This window comes from Ambystoma mexicanum, chromosome 3q (genome assembly GCF_040938575.1).
Source record: "Ambystoma mexicanum isolate Mex_15411 chromosome 3q, UKY_AmexF1_1, whole genome shotgun sequence".
Taxonomy (NCBI): Eukaryota; Metazoa; Chordata; class Amphibia; order Caudata; family Ambystomatidae; genus Ambystoma; species Ambystoma mexicanum.
This window is the reverse complement of record NC_090926.1, coordinates 629,146,085-629,164,736: the sequence shown is the minus strand read 5'-3', so window position 1 is coordinate 629,164,736 and position 18,652 is coordinate 629,146,085. Positions and strand designations below refer to the sequence as shown.

Sequence of the window (18,652 nt, the reverse complement as noted above, 5' to 3'; positions counted from 1 at the left end):
TGCTGCAGGCCACTTGACTTGGTCCGGAGATACCAATAAACTAACCAGGGCTTAGCAGCACATTTGCTGTGGCCCAGACCAGTGTCTGCCACTCGGCAGCCCACGTCGATTTGTCTGCAATGGGATATTCCCCCCTCACCACCCCCTGAGATTTCCCTGCTTGAAACTCCTTCTAAAGGCTCCAGTGAGTCAGGGGCAAATCAACCGAAAACGAAAGTGTTATGTTCAACACAAAGAGGCCTGGACTTGCATGATCAAAGCCCAGCCAGACTCGTTTTTGCATGCAGCAGCTAGGCCAAAGAAAATGAAGGAATAATGCATGCCTTTGCTCTGCCCAGATCATCGGGGAGCTAGCAGGGGGTACATCAGGACATAGTGCTTAGCCAGAGGGGGTACCACTGGGAATGAGGCTAGTCAAGCACAGGATATTCCATCCTGCCTTATCTGCTTGCAAAGAGCGGTGATCATTTTAAATGTCGAAGAAATTTGATGTGGGACTCAAATCTCAGGTGAAGTTAGGTTGGTAAATATTTAATACCGGTACTGTGTGGTGAACATAGAAATAGACAGCACACAATCCCCAAGCAATCCCAACACTGTCATACACCATACCCTTTGTAACAACATTTATAGGTGTTCAGTACATTGCCTTCAATGCAAAGAGTGAAAGATTAAATTACTTCACTAGGGAGGATTTCACATTTCATGTCTTGCAAGTAGCACAATGGATTTATATGAGGAGCAAGCAAGCATGTCTTCCAAGGTCACTCCTCAATCTTCCAGAGATAATCATCAAAGATGTACACCCTTAGTGTAACTGAGAATCACAATTCCTTATCATCATTCATTTGCAGCTGCTCCAGTTGGTAAAGGAATGTTATGAATACGTGTACTAAGGCAACAGAAAACAAGTATGCAAATAAATACACTAGTGAACCATGCCAGATGCCCTATTGTGCTGGTCCCTATGGCAATGCTGGAGGTGTGATATTGATATAACAAGAGGGGTTTTGGGGGCACATCTTGATTTATCAAAAGCTTTTCAAGTTCTTCTTGTGCTGTATCGTTTAGTTATTTGGTCCTGTCGCCAGATGACACTTCATTTGAACAATGGAGTGATATGTACAATTTGTCAAATGTTTATCTTGGTATAGTTTCCCAGATACCTGGATGGGCCTTTTTGGATATCCACTTAGATTTCTAATTCGTTTTGAAATATTTTGCACAAATGTTGAAAAAATAAAATTATGATTCTACAAAACAAACACATTGTATTTATTTATTTAATTTAAAGTGCGTTTTTAGATGACTTGCATCTTTTTCACACTAACAAACACATTATGATTTGAATTAAAGTTTCTGCCGAATTCCATATCACTATACCCAAAAAATCACTTGGCAAATGCTGGAGGTGTAACCACAACCAACATAGCAGCCACCATGAGAGGTTTTGCCAATATAAATATCCTCTCACCTCACTTCCGCCTTAGGCTATTGGGCCCACTCCAGCCTACATAGAGCATTGCTAACCAGCACCAGGCGTGTTGCAACATTCAGATACAGCTTCACGTTATTCAGTGATCCAGTGACTTCTAGATTCCCTGCTTCCCCTTGTTCCATTTCTTCCATTTGTCCTTCTGCGTGTTATGCTCTCCTGGATCTTGCGCATGCATCCCTTTCTTCAACCGCTGACCTTCCTGCATCTCCTTATCCTTCAGACTTTAGTCTTCAGTCCTGGTGTCCTGCTCCCATTAGGATCTTCATCTATACTTCCTGCCACAGACCCCTTACATCATAGAGAAGGGTTTTCTTCACCCAGAGGATTTTTCTTCAAGTAGTTTTCCTAAAGGCACTCACGTACCGGGTCTGACCAGACAGGCGGTAGAGTGGCTTCCAGTCATGACCCACCAGTATTTGTCTAATCCCATGAGGACATCCAATCACTGACACTATCTCCATCCTGACTGCATGAATATAAAGCAAATTGGAGTTTCCACTAAGCTACTCTAGATCTGGTGCTGACTATCAAGGTGTAGTCTTTCTTGAATAAACATATTCTTCTCATGTTCATTTGGATTCTCTTGAAATTGCATTTCCCATTGAAATACTTCAGGCAATTACCTGCATCTGCATTATTCATCGACAGAAGTGATCTGCCACCTAATGCTACTGGGAACATTACATAAAACACCCTATTAGAGACTTTAAACAAACGTGACAATTTTCAGATCTCTAGCCAATTCAAGGTTCCAGAGAAGCGGGAATCCAGCGCAGTTATTACAGGTCAAAAATAGAGGAGAACACAGGGGATATGATATTTAAAATTGAAACAATGTCTCTATCATTTCTTATTTGAATCTATGTCCCTGTATCGAGATACATGCTCTTAGAATGCTATTGATTTGCAAAGACATTAAAAGCATTGACGTCCACTTTTTGTTTTCCACTGTCAGGATCTTGGGCTCCATAATTATGGGCCTCATTAGAAGTGAGGCGGTAGGCTTGCCGGTAAAACTGGCAGGCTGCCGTCAAACCTTCGAAAAGAAATTCTGGCGCCCGCAAATGGGCAATTACTGGTTCATTACGGCCCTGCCGGACCCAGTAATTGCCCATTTGTGGGCACAGGAAAAAAGATGCTCCCCATTTCCATTTGGCCCCATAGCGCTGAATGGGAATGGGGACGTCAGATACACTGGCACCGTTTATAACGGTGCCGGTGCATCCGACATGCTGTGCTCGCGGGTGCCTTTCTGCCCGCCAGGTCTGACCTGGGGGGGAGAAAAGCCCCCACGAACACAACTCGTAGTTTGCCGGTCCGGTAACTACGCTACCGGCAAGCTTACCAGTACCGTAGTTCCCGGACCGGCAAACTTGTAATGAGGCCTGTAAGGATATTTGGCATGTTACAGCACAGAGTACAGTACTACTGCACAAGTAGCATTTTTTTTTTTGCAGCACCACCACAAGGGTGCGGTGCATTGCTATATGGGTTAGCAGATTAACAAGGAAAGACAGGCTACTCAGTCAAAAAAAAACGATTTTAATATATAAGATGCAAAGCTATTTTTACAGTTAAAAGCACACGTGTTCATTTAAAAATGCACACTATTTTTCACCTGAAATGCCTATATTGCTAGAGACACATTTGAAAATTAACAGCTAACATATTAACAATTAACCTGACTAATAAAACCTTATTTTAATATAACCCACTAATAAAATGTGTTCTCTACTGCAGAATTAGGCATACTTTGAAAACCATTTAAATGAGTGTGCAGATTTTTCTCTTCTCTGCCTGATTATCCGTGTTGTTGTGCACAGTAACGGCAGGAAGGAGGAAGTCAGATTTGCAACAATTGCAAATGTATAAGCGAAGCTATTGTTGAAAAGTAGGAGGATGAGAGATGATGGATTTCATTGGAACACGTCATAAAGAGGATGAGAGGAAAGTTTTAGTGGGCAGTAGCAGGGAAAAAGACAGGCAGACATCTTTCTGCACTACTGGGGAGAAGACCTGGCTGTGGGGGTGTTCTGCTGCAGTCGAGACTGGGGAAAGCTGAAAGAATTCCCTTTCCACTGGCAGAGGCAGTCCTATCTGAAAAAGCTGAGAATTCCAGGCAATGACCCCGGCTTGAGAAGGCAAGCGTTCCTTTTTATTGGAGTTACGCCAAGAGAGCCACATTCACAGAGAGAAGAATCTGAACAGATAAGGTAATTACCTAACTGGGGGAGCTGTGTGTGTGCACGAAAGTATGCAGTCAGTTTAGAAAAATGAAAGTCCCGTGCGTGTCTTTATCAAGTGCTAATGTTGCAATTTAAGTTCTGTTCTCCGCCACTATAATTGCAGTGTGTCATTGAAAATGCTTTGATTGTTCCCTTTTATTGCTGTAAAAAATGAGATCATGCCTAAATGTAAATTTTATAATACAGAAAATATTTGAAAACAGACGGGTGGTTTATTTTCTATTTACCATTACAATGCCAATGATGTGGGGAGATTTTTAAACAGTGCAATGGTCATCTTAAGACAGATGTGTGTATGTCAGAATCAGTATGAATAATTGTGAATGACTGTAGTATAACTTGTTGGAGGTACATGAGCCAACGGGAAGAGAGACTCTCTGAACATAGCTCCCTACCGTATATAAGGTAGTGGAAATTACCACAAGACTACCACATATAGCTCTCTGTCGTAAATAAGTCAGTGAGTTTGCCCATGGTGGCGCACCAACACTATCCCTGGAAATTGTGGTTTCCCTAGAATGCAGGTCTGAGGTCTCTCTAGTGATCACACGAAAAATCTAAGCGAAGATAAGGGATTCTGGACATTGGGGCCACAAATAAAACAAGGGAATTATGCTCACCAAAATACCACCAACCACGTATACCAAATATGCAGGTCTGGGTGCTGAAATAATGCATGTCCATTGTATTATTGTTGCACATGGCCAAATCTGAATACAAAGAGTGATTATTGCTAAGTTATTTCTCGGCGGTAATAAAATACCGTCAGGCCCCAAATCTCCACAAAATACCCTACATATTTATGGTGCGTTGCAGGCCGGGAAAGTGATCATAGAGTACCTACTGGGCGTGGCAAGCGTGTCTCACACTGCCATTTGCACATTAAAGGGAACCCATTTTATAATAGCAGTGTGCCACTAAAAACGAATTTCAGAATGTCACAAAGGGAAACCACATTCTCAGATCTAGTGCAATATTTAGAGGCAAAGTTATTTGCACATGGGAATTGGTCTTCGAACAGTACCTTAGAATGGAGTAACCGCATTCAGGGTGAGGTGCAGAAAGAAAAACTAGACAATATTTTTGCAGAAGGCAGCATAATTCAGGTCTGCCTTACAAGATTATTGAATGCAGCCGATAAAAGTGCAGAGAAAGACTGTTTAATACGGCTATGCGGCAAAATATGGTTTATTTTAAACAAGTCACTGCGAATGCAAGAGAATGATACTCAGCTAATTAACAGGTTAAAGACTGAATTAGATGGGGCAAGTAAAAATCAGGAAATGTTGAGAGCAGAATTGGATGTATGCCAAAAAGACATGCAATTAAAATGCAGAGACTTTGATACTCAGTTATCCAAAAGCAAGAAACAATTTGAAGATAGTGAGCAAGAATTGACACACTTAAAAGCCTTAGTGGATCACATTAGGCAGGATAAAGATGAGGTTGTTTCAGAAATGCAGATTTTACAAAAAGAACATTGCGAAAAAGAAGGTGATCTCCAGAGTGTAGAACAAGAAATGATTAAAATGATTCAAGAAAGAGACAAGAGAAATAAAGAGTTCAATGAATGCCAAATGCAAATGTGCGATATGCAGGAGGCAATTAATAAAATGAGTGATGAAAATAATTATTTGCATGATGAAGCCAACAGACTCCTTAAAAAGTGTAAGGACTTAGAACAGCAAATGTGCATTCCCAGGCCACAGGAGAGGCGGCAGGGTACCACCTTCAATGGAGTGGAGGTGAATTCTAGCTCTGCCCAAAGAGCTAGTGCCCCAGTGACAGGGCCGGTGACTGAACTTGGTTGCAGCGCCCTTGGGGGATTTGATACTCCCATTGGGGGCAGCCACCAATCTCATACACCTGAAAACAGGATTGAATCACAAAATAGTGCAATTCCATGCATTGCAACAAGTAGCCCCATAAAAATAATGAAATCCATTAAAGCCCTGATCAAACCATTTAAAAAGGGAGGTGAATGCTGCATTGAGGATCACTTAGAAGCGGTGCATGACATTTTTAAAGCGCTCCAGATACCTAAGGAACAGTACAGACAATATTTTCATTTAACTTTAGATGCCCCGACGGCCAGCATCATAAGGGGATTAAATGAACAGCAGAATATGACATGGCTGGAGTTTGAAAAAGAAATTAGGCGCCATTTTTCTCCTTTTCAGTCATTGCAGGAGGCAAAGAAAGTTGCGTACACTATTACTGCTGGACCTAATACATCACCTCGCCAATTTTTACAAGACTTAAAAAGAGCATTCTCTCGCTTTGATGTATCTTTTGACTCAAATTCCAATGAGTTTAAAACCGCATACTTCTATGGGCTACAGAAAGACATCATATCCCAATTGGTCCGTGAATTTGACCGTGACAAGTCCCTTGAATGGATTGTACATCAAAGCACCAAGCTATATGAGGTACTCTATTGTCAGGGTAGAGAAAGTGATAAAATGAAAGTTACTAGGCCTAAATCTAAAGGACCCTCAGCCACAGTAATGGAAATCAGGTCAGCCAAAATGTCCCTTGAGTCTGCTCAAAGCCAAGGTAAAAATAATGTGACACCTGAACAAAGGGGTAATCAACAAAGATCGCCATTTCCTGTACCAATGTTCCAATCACATGATCCTAGTAATAGAGAGAGCTACATCAGCCCTAGATATTTAGGAGATAGACCCCAGGTAAGATACCGGTTTGATATGGCAGGTATGAACAATAACCAGAGACAAAATCAAGATCAAAGAAATGATGGTCCCTACCAGTCATTGGGGACACAGAGCAGATTTGATCCCAGCACCATGATATATGGTAATCAGGATAGGCCCCGATATGTGGATCGATTTACTGATAATGGAAATCAATATAGGGGCCAGTACCCACAATCTGAGAGACAGGACATGAAGCAAAACGTGAACTACAGTCCACGCCAGTACAATGATTCCCCACCAGGGGACTATAATCAAAGGATGGGTGCAACCCGCTCCCCTCCACAAATGAATCAAGAGTTCAGAAACCATCCCAACCGGTATCAATCACCTGAGAGGTATCAGAATAGATCCAATCAGGGGGAAAACAACCAATATCGACCTAGGCCACAGAAAGAGGATCCTAGAGAGGTGGAAAGGTTCCAATGCCTTGAGGCCCAAGTGAAAATGTTAGCTGAGCAAATAGGAAAGCTCTATACAGCGCAAAAACAACCTTCCAAAGAGGGGGCTGATGGCCATAGCAATGACCGGGGGGCTTCCGAAAAGTGACTAAGTACTCATGATAACTGCAGTGCCAAAATGACAGATTGCTCTGATATAACTTTGCATAACGACTCTGAGATGACTAATGGATTAAAAATGAAAGTACCAGTAAATGAAATTGTGACAGAAAGTGCAAATACTTCTAAAAAAGAGGTACGGTTTAACTTAGAGCTAAATAAAACAGTAAAGATTTGCACAAATGAAAAAGAAACATTAGGAATTCCAAAAGAACAAAGGGACAGATTTAAGAAAAATGACTCATGCATGGGGAATACCAGTGAACAGGGAGTAAATGGGGATGCCATAGCTCCTTCCCTGGGCAAGCAAAACAATTACCAAACACAGACAGAAAAAGGAAATACTCACAAGGAGGGTACAAGTCAATCACCTGAAAAATTCTTTGAGCCACATATTTTTGAAGAGGCTGAAAGGACTGGTATTACACTAAATGATCACAAATGCACAGAATTAAAAAATGACAAATTGCTGAATGATGTTGTGACACATGTTCAGTTGGAAGGTTGTAATGTGGTCTCTGATGTTACCCAGATGGATGGGCGAACGGTGGCCACACTCCAAAAAACCTCTGAACATGGAGAAATGAATAAAATATCTCGCACAGAAATGGGTAAAAAGGAGGGAAAAATGTCTTTTCATTTACCAATGTGCTTAGCCAAAAGTGAAAAAGGCCTGAGAAAGGTGAGCCCTGAAATCAGTAAGAATTCACATTTCTTATGTGTATTAGAGGAAGTTGAGGACAGATATTATGCACCCATCACTGTAGAAGAAAAATGCCACACCTTTGCTATGATTGACACTGGCGCACAGGCCACAATTATGTCCAAGGAGCTGGTAAAGAGTATCAATGAAGGGAGGCCTCCACAGAGTCAGATCACAGTGAAGGCAAATCAAGGCCCAGTGCATAACTTTAATGGGGAGGAGGTGCCCATCATAGGTGTAACTGAGGTTGACATAAAAATAGGAAAGCACAGAATGAAACAAGAGGTATTGATCACATCTATTTGTGAAATTCCATTTCTGATGGGGACAGATTGCCTGAAAAGATTGTCTCCTCTCATAGATGGGGTGAATGGAGTGCTGTGGTCCTTAACCAAAAAACCATTGAGGCCTAAGAAACTAAAATCACAAAACAGCAATATAAAAGAATGTCACACCGTTGCCAAAACAAAGGATGCTGTGGAGGTATATCTACAGAATAGCTGCATACCTAGTGTCACTGTTATATTAAGGTGTCAAGACAAAGATCAGAGCGACAATGAAAAACTACCTGTACAAATATACTTGGACCCAAGGAAAGATTGGCAGACTGCCATAGACGAACACACATTACGTTTCTATTTAAAAGAGAATACATGCAAACAGAATATTGTTCCTAAAACAGATTCAGAAAAACACATTACCACTCTGGCAGAGATACACATGGAAGATGAGCAACCATGGGTTCACGCTGGTATAAATGATTATCTTAAAACAATAAAAGCCACTTTAGCGCTTGAACATGAAAGGAGTTTCATTAATGAGAAATTGTTGCAAAAAATTATGGAGAGGGAAGAAATCCCGAAATTTAGGATTAAAAACCAATATGTTTCTGGGTTGGACAGTCCAAACTTTGAAAACCGAATTACAGGCAGATGCATGCTTAAAATTAGCATTGGGCAGAAAGCAATTTACCATAATGTATGGATAGTGAGTGGAGCACAAAATGAATTTTACATGGGCAATGACATCATGCACAGAATGTGTATGGTGTTAGATTTCCTTAATCAAAAAATATGGTCGCGCCTAGGTGGGCCGGCGCCTGAATTTGAAGACAAAAGAAGGGCTTATCATTGTGCACAACTAGTTCCTTATGCAGTCGAATTACAGATGAGGAAAAATACTATTATTCCTGCATTTACAAAACAGTTTGCAATAACACTGAAATGCAAAAATGGACAGCAGATGAAAGGCTCTGATGCATTTGTATGCCTGAATGAATCCATAAAACAGCAAGGCCTGGATTATGAATACATTCCATTGGTAGACATTGGTGAGGGATCTGTAAAAATCATGGTGAATAATAAAGGTTGTCAGGATATTCATTTAGAGGAAAACTCCCCATTAGGAATGGCCATACAAAAATCACATTATACGGCAGATTTAAATAACATGGTGATTGGGAATATTCCTGAAAAATATGTAGATGCCAAGGGCGAGTTGCCAGAACACCTGGACTCTCAGCCCAAAGGAATGTTTAAAATTCATTCTGTGTATCCTTATGATTCAAATGAGACAGTGTGCTGCCATCAAGAGGATTGCATAATATTTAATTTAAATGAAAATGAAACAGGAAATCAGCCCATTGAAGTGGAAGCTGATATGCCAAAATATTTGAAAGTGGCAGCTCTACAAAAAGACACAGCCACACAGTTAGAGGAAAGCGCTGAGATTCCTTTACCAGAAGAGTTTCCAGAATTTTCCAGAATGGTAGAAGAGCAGATCTCCTTAGCGGATGCATGTAACAGCGATGAGGATCGACGCACTCTGAGGGAAATATTTATGGAGTTCAAGGATGTATTTGCAAAAGATGCTTATGATTGTGGTTTAACTGATTTACATGTGGCCACACTACCAGAAGGTTGTAGCAGAAATCCAGTGTTTGTACGCCAGTATAGACTACCGCTGGCATGTTTAGAATCATTGGCAGAGATTATTAAAAATTTGGAATCACGGGGAATAATTAGGCCCATTCATAGCACATCCAATACGCCTATTTTAGGTGTGTTAAAGCCAAATGGTCAATGGCGGCTGTGTGCAGACTTAAGAGAGTTAAATAAAAGAGTACCAGTATCTAGATGGCCACTACCATTCATTGATCAGGGCCTAGCTCAGATACATGGTTCAAATGTATTTACCACGTTAGATCTCACATCTGGATATTGGTGTGTGCCATTGGCAGAGGAGATACAACACCTATTTTCCTTTACATTTGACAGGACTCAATATGCCTGGCTTAGAGCTCCGTTCGGGTACATCAATAGTGGGAGTGAATTTGGCATATTTTTGAGAAAGGCCATGCCGGATGCAGCGGAAAGAGGGACAATAGTTTATGTGGATGATGTCTTGATAAAAAATGAAAACCTTAAAAGCCATTTTGATGAAATAAGACATGTGCTTGGCCAATTGCAGAAAGCAGGCGCCAAAGTATCTTTGCAAAAAGCACAATGGTGCAAGAAAAAAGTGAACTTTCTAGGGCATGAAGTGACTGAACATGGGCTAAATCCACAAAGGAAGAAAATAGAGGCCATACAAAGATTAAAAGATCCTAAAAATGTGAAAGGAGTAAAAAGTTTATTAGGGATGACAGGCTATAACAGAAAGTTCATTGAGAATTATGCAGAAATCACTCAACCATTGACTAAACTGCTTAAACTAAATACTCCCTGGAGATGGGAAAGAGAGCAATCTGATGCAGTGGCTAGATTGAAGGAATGTCTTGTAAAGGCACCATGTTTAGCATACCCCATAAAGGATAGGGATTTCTTTATAGAAATAGGCTTTTCTGAACATTGTATGTCAGCAGTGTTATCACAAAAACACGATTTGAATCACAAAACCATTGCATATGCAAGTAAGGCATTTTCCCAAGTTGAAATGAAATTTAATGAATGTGAGAAGGCCCTATTAACCACTGTGTGGGCGCTACAACATTTTCGCCCCATTGTTCAGGGAGAAAAGGTGATTATTGAAACAAATCATCAACCTTTGCAATTTTTAGAAAGTAAAAGAATTAGATCAGGCAATCTAGCGCAATCCAGAATCACTTCATGGACGCTGGCATTACAAGGTTTTCCCGTAGAAGTAAGATATGGACAAAATAAAAAGAGCCCAATTGCTCAAGGGTTAGCTGACTTACATGACTGTGCAGCTGAACAAATAACAAATGAAATGGATGTGGAAGCTAGTTTACAGGAATTTGAACAATCACCACACAAAGCTTTTGATGAAAAAACATGCAAGGATTTGCCAACTGTATACGTGGATGGTTGTGCTTTTCACATTGAAAATGACAGTAATAAACAATTAGTGGCAGGAATAGGAAATGTCTGGTTGAAATGTGAAGGCGTTCCTAGTATAGGGATGAGGATTGGAGATAGGAGCAGTCAGGTGGCGGAATTGGCAGCCATCTATAAAGCAATTGCTACTGCAGTTGATAAAAAGTTCAGTGAAATTGTCCTGGTGACTGATTCTGACTATGCACGGAATAGCTTTGTGGAGTATTTGCCTGGTTGGAAAGCAAGAGGCATGGTTACATACAACAAAAAGCCACTTAAACATGGAAAAATGATACAAGCCATAGACAAATTGGTGTCAGAAAATAATTTAACAATATACTGGAGAAAAATTCGTGGGCATTTAAAAACACCAGGAGAGGATAAGGAGGGAAATGATAAGGCAGACCATCTGGCTAAGATTGGGGCTGTGATGGGAGAATTGCTACCTATTGATTATTTAATGGGTGAAATACAAATTGATGCAGTCACACGGTCTAAAGCACCAAAGGAGGTAGATCAACCGGTGGTGCAGTGGAGTCATGACACGCCAGACCAAGATTTGATTGAGGCACAAAAGAATGATCAAATTTTGGGAATCTATTATAATCATTTGATGGATCCTGAACAAAATCCTTTAACAGAAAATGATTGTATGGGAAAAGAAGAGTTGAGGGTGTTATTAAAGAACAAAACACGAATTAGATTACAGGATGGACTCATGATTAGAGAGTCCATAACAGGGCAAATACAGTGGGTAGTACCCCTTTCATTCAGAGGACTAATGCTACACCATGCACATGATGCCATAACTGCAGGCCATAGAGGTTCACAAAAGACATTAGAAATACTAAAAGATTATGCTTACTGGCCACATATGTCCCAAGATGTGGAATTATATACTAGAGGATGTCTAGTATGCGCCCAATTTAAACCTGCTTCACCAATGCATAGAGCACCATTGATGAAAAGAGGCCTAACTCTCCCATGGTCAGATTTGCAAATAGACTATGTAGGTCCTTTAAAAAGGTCGAGCAGGGGACACCGCTATATTTTGAGTGTGGTATGTTTGATGTCAAAATGGATTGAGTGCATTCCCGCACCAGATTGTAGTGCGCAAACAGCAGCCACATTGCTGGTGAACCATGTGTTCTCAAGGTTTGGGTTGCCACAAAGAATTGAGTCAGACAGAGGAAGTCATTTCACAAGTACTCTAATGAGTAAGGTATGGCAAATACTAGGTGTGAAAAGGAAACTACATATCGCATATCGGGCGGCGTCTTCAGGTACAGTTGAAAGAAGCAATAGGTCTGTTGTGGACATTTTAAAGAAATTTGTGGCAGAAGCAGGTTCCAGCTGGGATTTGCGTTTACCATTGGTTTTGATGGCAATCAGGTCGACTCCTGCCAAAGCAACAGGTGTTAGCCCCCATGAGGTCTTAACAGGTAGGAAAATGGTGTTACCACAACACCTACTATACAGAACACATGAGCAAACTCTAGTGAGTGCATCCACAGTTCATGAATATATTGATGAAATGAGGAGGCATTTGCAACATGCATTTGCTTTTGTGCAGAGAAATCTGGAAAGAGCTGCTGACAGTGCTAAGTCATATTATGACAAAAAGACATCAGTAAAGGAATACAATGTAGGGGATCAGGTGTACAAGTTTCATTTTGGGAAAAGTAAACAGAAAAATTCTAAATTTCTGGCAGCCTGGCAGGGGCCATTCCGAATTATAGATAAAGTCTCTCCTGTAGTGTATAAAATTTTGAAAAATGAAGGTGAAACAGCAATAGAGCAGTTTGTCCATGTAAATCAAATCAAACCATGCCATCCCAGACATGAGATCAGGCAGCTTGAGCATGTGGAAACGGATAGAGTCCCTTGAGAAAATAAATGGGTGTAATCAGGAGGCAGTGACAAAGAAGTTAAAAAAAAAAAAAAAAAGTTGATTGTTATGATGGCACATAAACACTGTAATATATGTGAAAATATATAATATAAATAAATAAATAAATAAATATATAATATAAATAAATAAATAAATAAATGCACATATAACGGAAGCTCGTGGTTGGTGTACAGAGAGAAAGTGTATTAAATATTGAATGCTGTTTTATATGTGTTTGTTTTCTTTTAACTTGTGTTTAATTTCAGAAAAAAAAAAAAAAAAAAAAAGAAGTATTTTTACCAAGCATGTTTTATTTTTGGCAAAAAGGTGGAAATTAGTATTGTGCTATGTACTTAATCTGTTTATTTTCTATTTTGATTTAGACAATTAACATTATTTGGTCGGAGGTTCCGGGATCAGAGGCCACGGGAGACGATGGAGTACTGGAGACCGCGAGGACGGATTCCGGGAAAGCCCCAAAGAGGGGTGAAGACCAAGGCTACAAAGCGATCAGCATTGAAGATGATACCGATGACATGTTTAACAATAGTGATATTTGGAGGGATCTTCAAGAATTCAGAAGCACAGGTTGTCATTGAACCTGGACCAGCATCTGGTATCGCGGTAGAAGAAGCACCAGGATTCATCATGAGTGATAGAAGGATGATTTTCCAAAATATCTACATACCATTGGATCCTGAGATTTTGATTGAAAAACATTTGAACAATACCGGAATTAAGATTGAACAGACTAAAGAGTGGCTGGAAATAAGAAAAGAGGACGCTAAGCAGTCAATAAGAGATATATTAATGCAATTGGAAAAAACATTCGTGAATTCAGCAGACATTAAGAAGAAGAGAGGAAAGAGAGGTGCGGTGATGCTCGCGATATCAATGGTAATGTCTATAATTGGGGCAATAATAGGTACTACAATATCAACAGCCAATTCTATTTCGGTAGGAACACTGAGTACTAAAGCACAACAACTGAGTATTGACCTAGAAATAATACAAAAGACATTAGATGGAATTAGAGGGGGACTGGATGAACAAGTAAGATTCATAAATGAAACTGCAATCATTCTAAATGAACAAGCGGATGTGATGCAACGGGCGACTAAAATAATACTTAAGCATGACAGAACTTTAAATGAAATATTGAACATAATGAGTCCTGTTGATAGACTATTAACGAATTATATGAGAGAAGTTCAAACTGCAGTTTCACAATTGATTCAAGGACATATTCCCTTGTATTTTGTTTCGCAGGATATCATTCGGCAAATGATAGAAAGATTGACCAGGAGGGAAATTGACCTTATACAGATAAGAATTGCATTCGAAATGGGGAATGCAATGCCGTTATATGTGGACTTGGAAAGACTAGAGATCGGATTTTTGCTATGCATCCCATTTGTAGCCCCTGAACTTATTTATCAAACGAAGTGGGTACACAACGTGGGATTTTGGCAAGAGGACAAATTCATTAAGATTAAGACTCCAGAAGTGGTGGCATTTCAGTCATGGGAACCTGAAGTTTATTTAATACCAAACCTGGAAACATGTGTAACATTTAAAGAACAAAATTATATGTGTCCAGGTAAACCGTTTGTTCCTGATGCCACAGATGCTATTTGTGGATTGAAATCTGACCCAAGTATATCAGAGGGATGTGAAGTGATTATTAGTAATATGGGGAGTGAAGAAATGGCACAGGCTAAGATGGTCAGAGGTAAATGGTTGGTCAGTACCTGTTTAAAGAACATGACGGTAGTACATTTAAACCATGGAACATACGTGGTTAAACAGGTAAAATATAATGTTTTTTATTTACAGGTTCCAAAGGATGCAATTGTGTCAATTGGGGGATTAACATTGTTCCATGTAACAAATGATGTTTGGGAAAGCCAAGTGGAAAATATCGATTTTTTTCAAAGGGATACTTTTCCAATAGATCCAGATGTGGAATATTTATTGAATCACAAAGAAAGACATGTTATGAAAATGAATTTGCGAAAAAACAATATTACAATTAGTAATCTGGGCATAATAGAAGTGGAAAGATTTAATTGGGGAACCTGGGGGGAACGCTCAATAGTGGGTTTGGCTATCTTGGTGCTAATCATGGGTGGATGGTTGATTGTGCTATCAGTAAAAATGAAAATGTTACTGATTTTACTGACTACGTCAGGAAGAGAAAGATATCCCAATACACATGCATTTTAAGAGAAAAAGAAAGAACAAGTTGTTTTTAGAGATTGGCTTGGATTATAGCCAAGTTCTAAAAAACAAAAGGAGGGTATATGTAAGGATATTTGGCATGTTACAGCACAGAGTACAGTACTACTGCACAAGTAGCATTTTTTTTTTTGCAGCACCACCACAAGGGTGCGGTGCATTGCTATATGGGTTAGCAGATTAACAAGGAAAGACAGGCTACTCAGTCAAAAAAACGATTTTAATATATAAGATGCAAAGCTATTTTTACAGTTAAAAGCACACGTGTTCATTTAAAAATGCACACTATTTTTCACCTGAAATGCCTATATTGCTAGAGACACATTTGAAAATTAACAGCTAACATATTAACAATTAACCTGACTAATAAAACCTTATTTTAATATAACCCACTAATAAAATGTGTTCTCTACTGCAGAATTAGGCATACTTTGAAAACCATTTAAATGAGTGTGCAGATTTTTCTCTTCTCTGCCTGATTATCCGTGTTGTTGTGCACAGTAACGGCAGGAAGGAGGAAGTCAGATTTGCAACAATTGCAAATGTATAAGCGAAGCTATTGTTGAAAAGTAGGAGGATGAGAGATGATGGATTTCATTGGAACACGTCATAAAGAGGATGAGAGGAAAGTTTTAGTGGGCAGTAGCAGGGAAAAAGACAGGCAGACATCTTTCTGCACTACTGGGGAGAAGACCTGGCTGTGGGGGTGTTCTGCTGCAGTCGAGACTGGGGAAAGCTGAAAGAATTCCCTTTCCACTGGCAGAGGCAGTCCTATCTGAAAAAGCTGAGAATTCCAGGCAATGACCCCGGCTTGAGAAGGCAAGCGTTCCTTTTTATTGGAGTTACGCCAAGAGAGCCACATTCACAGAGAGAAGAATCTGAACAGATAAGGTAATTACCTAACTGGGGGAGCTGTGTGTGTGCACGAAAGTATGCAGTCAGTTTAGAAAAATGAAAGTCCCGTGCGTGTCTTTATCAAGTGCTAATGTTGCAATTTAAGTTCTGTTCTCCGCCACTATAATTGCAGTGTGTCATTGAAAATGCTTTGATTGTTCCCTTTTATTGCTGTAAAAAATGAGATCATGCCTAAATGTAAATTTTATAATACAGAAAATATTTGAAAACAGACGGGTGGTTTATTTTCTATTTACCATTACAATGCCAATGATGTGGGGAGATTTTTAAACAGTGCAATGGTCATCTTAAGACAGATGTGTGTATGTCAGAATCAGTATGAATAATTGTGAATGACTGTAGTATAACTTGTTGGAGGTACATGAGCCAACGGGAAGAGAGACTCTCTGAACATAGCTCCCTACCGTATATAAGGTAGTGGAAATTACCACAAGACTACCACATATAGCTCTCTGTCGTAAATAAGTCAGTGAGTTTGCCCATGGTGGCGCACCAACACTATCCCTGGAAATTGTGGTTTCCCTAGAATGCAGGTCTGAGGTCTCTCTAGTGATCACACGAAAAATCTAAGCGAAGATAAGGGATTCTGGACATTGGGGCCACAAATAAAACAAGGGAATTATGCTCACCAAAATACCACCAACCACGTATACCAAATATGCAGGTCTGGGTGCTGAAATAATGCATGTCCATTGTATTATTGTTGCACATGGCCAAATCTGAATACAAAGAGTGATTATTGCTAAGTTATTTCTCGGCGGTAATAAAATACCGTCAGGCCCCAAATCTCCACAAAATACCCTACAGGCCCTTAGTTTGCCGGTCCGGGAACTACGGTACCGGCAAGCATACCGGTACCATAGTTCCCGGACCAGCTAACTTGTAATGAGGCCCTACGTCTTATTTCCTTTTGAGACTACTTTCATTCTTCCATCAGCTGCTGCCACCACCTCTTGGGTTGCCATAAAACGGTGGTCTGAGCTCTTCTTTTTTCATTGGGCAGCACTTGGGGACAAGTGGCCGGGAGCCACCATTTCCCTTTTTACTGTTGATTTTGCCAGACACAACAACACTGCTGTCTGCCTAGAGAAAGTGTGCCCCAGTAGCACAAGTGAGTGACGGCTGCTACATCAACACAAATGGTTCAATGTCGTTTCCACGAAGGAAATTACTCTGATATAGTTTACTTAGTTGAAATTACTTCGAAAATATATTCCTTTTTTTGGGGGGTTCATCCATGCCCCAATTCTCCATTACTGCCAGCTCCACCTCTATTTTCAACGTAATTTCAGCTCCACCCCTATTTTCAACGTAATTTCCTGTAAGCAGTGATTACCTTGCAGAGAAAATAAAGAGACAATAAATGAAGGGGTAAAAATAACGAATTACAAAAATAAAGAGGGTAAAAAACAGTGACAGGATGGAAAAATAACAAAATAAAGGCAATAAGTATTTTACTTCATGGAAACAACGGGATACGGAACACCAATAGAGAGTTAACTCTTTTTAACTATAATAAGTGAATCCGTTTTTCAGGAAGTCAGGATGGGCCATGAACTTCCCGAAATTGGCAGATTGAAGGGACTCTGGTTGGATTCCTCCCTTTCTTGCCTCGGAGTGACTGGATCGCTTGGGCTGCATTGAGTTGCCCAGTGTATTAAGCATATTATATAGTTCAATCACTCCATAATCTATAACCTTGTCGGTTGTCTGAAAAAAATACTCAGCTGCACTGTATTTCTTTTAAAATGTCAGATGGCCAGATGTGTTGCTCCACGCCTATCTGTCCCATCTGTTTACCTATCCATTGGTCTTTCATTCATCTCACTGCTCTTTCTATCAACTTTCTGCATCTTTGCACCCTTAGTGAGGCACACTCACATTGATTTCCATACACACTTGACAACCCCAAGTTCAGGTTGCCTAATCCTTCCCTAAGATCACACATTCCAAGAAGCCAGAGAGAGGGGTTACCATTGATTCCTAGTAAACCCTGCCTGCGCTACTAACCACCTGTAAAACTGTACAGTCCAAGTCGTTCAGGCACATTTTGTCCTTTGCCGGAAACCTAACAGATCAGGCTCCCCACAGAGGTTATTTCATCGCCCTATACTATACAGGATCAGGCACGCTCACAACATGTTTTTCAAGATTTATTTTGTGTGCCAAATATGTTTCCAGTTTGTCTTCTGCTCCATTTATTTTCAGGCAATCACACAAGCACCTGGTAATGTACAAAAGTGCCTCAGAGGACAAGTAATGTACAAAACAGGGCACAAACATCTAAAAGCATGGCCATTTGTGCTGAAAGGGCTGTTAGGGCTGTACATCTGTAGCAAAGGTAATCATTCTTAGTTATGTTGTCTTAAAATAAGAAATAGATGAGAAGGGCACAGATGCTGATGAAGCGCATGGGATCAAACTATCAGGGTAATTCATAGAATCCAGCGCACAAGTAGCGCACGCGACTGGCGCACAGCGTGCGCCTGCGATAGTCTGCGCCAGGCACGTGCGCTAAAACTGATTTCCGCGCACAGCGTATTCATGGATTT

The 18,652-nt window shown here is 40.2% G+C and overlaps 1 protein-coding gene across 1 annotated transcript; it reads left to right on the top strand.

The window, feature by feature from the left end:
* Positions 1-3,470: 3,470 nt before the first annotated feature.
* LOC138582841 (uncharacterized) lies at positions 3,471-16,313 on the top strand. Its single transcript, XM_069654524.1, has 2 exons — positions 3,471-3,711; positions 13,331-16,313. The coding sequence occupies exon 2, from the start codon at positions 13,383-13,385 to the stop codon at positions 15,171-15,173; it is 1,791 nt and encodes a 596-aa protein (XP_069510625.1). The 5' UTR covers positions 3,471-3,711; positions 13,331-13,382; the 3' UTR covers positions 15,174-16,313.
* Positions 16,314-18,652: the final 2,339 nt, after the last annotated feature.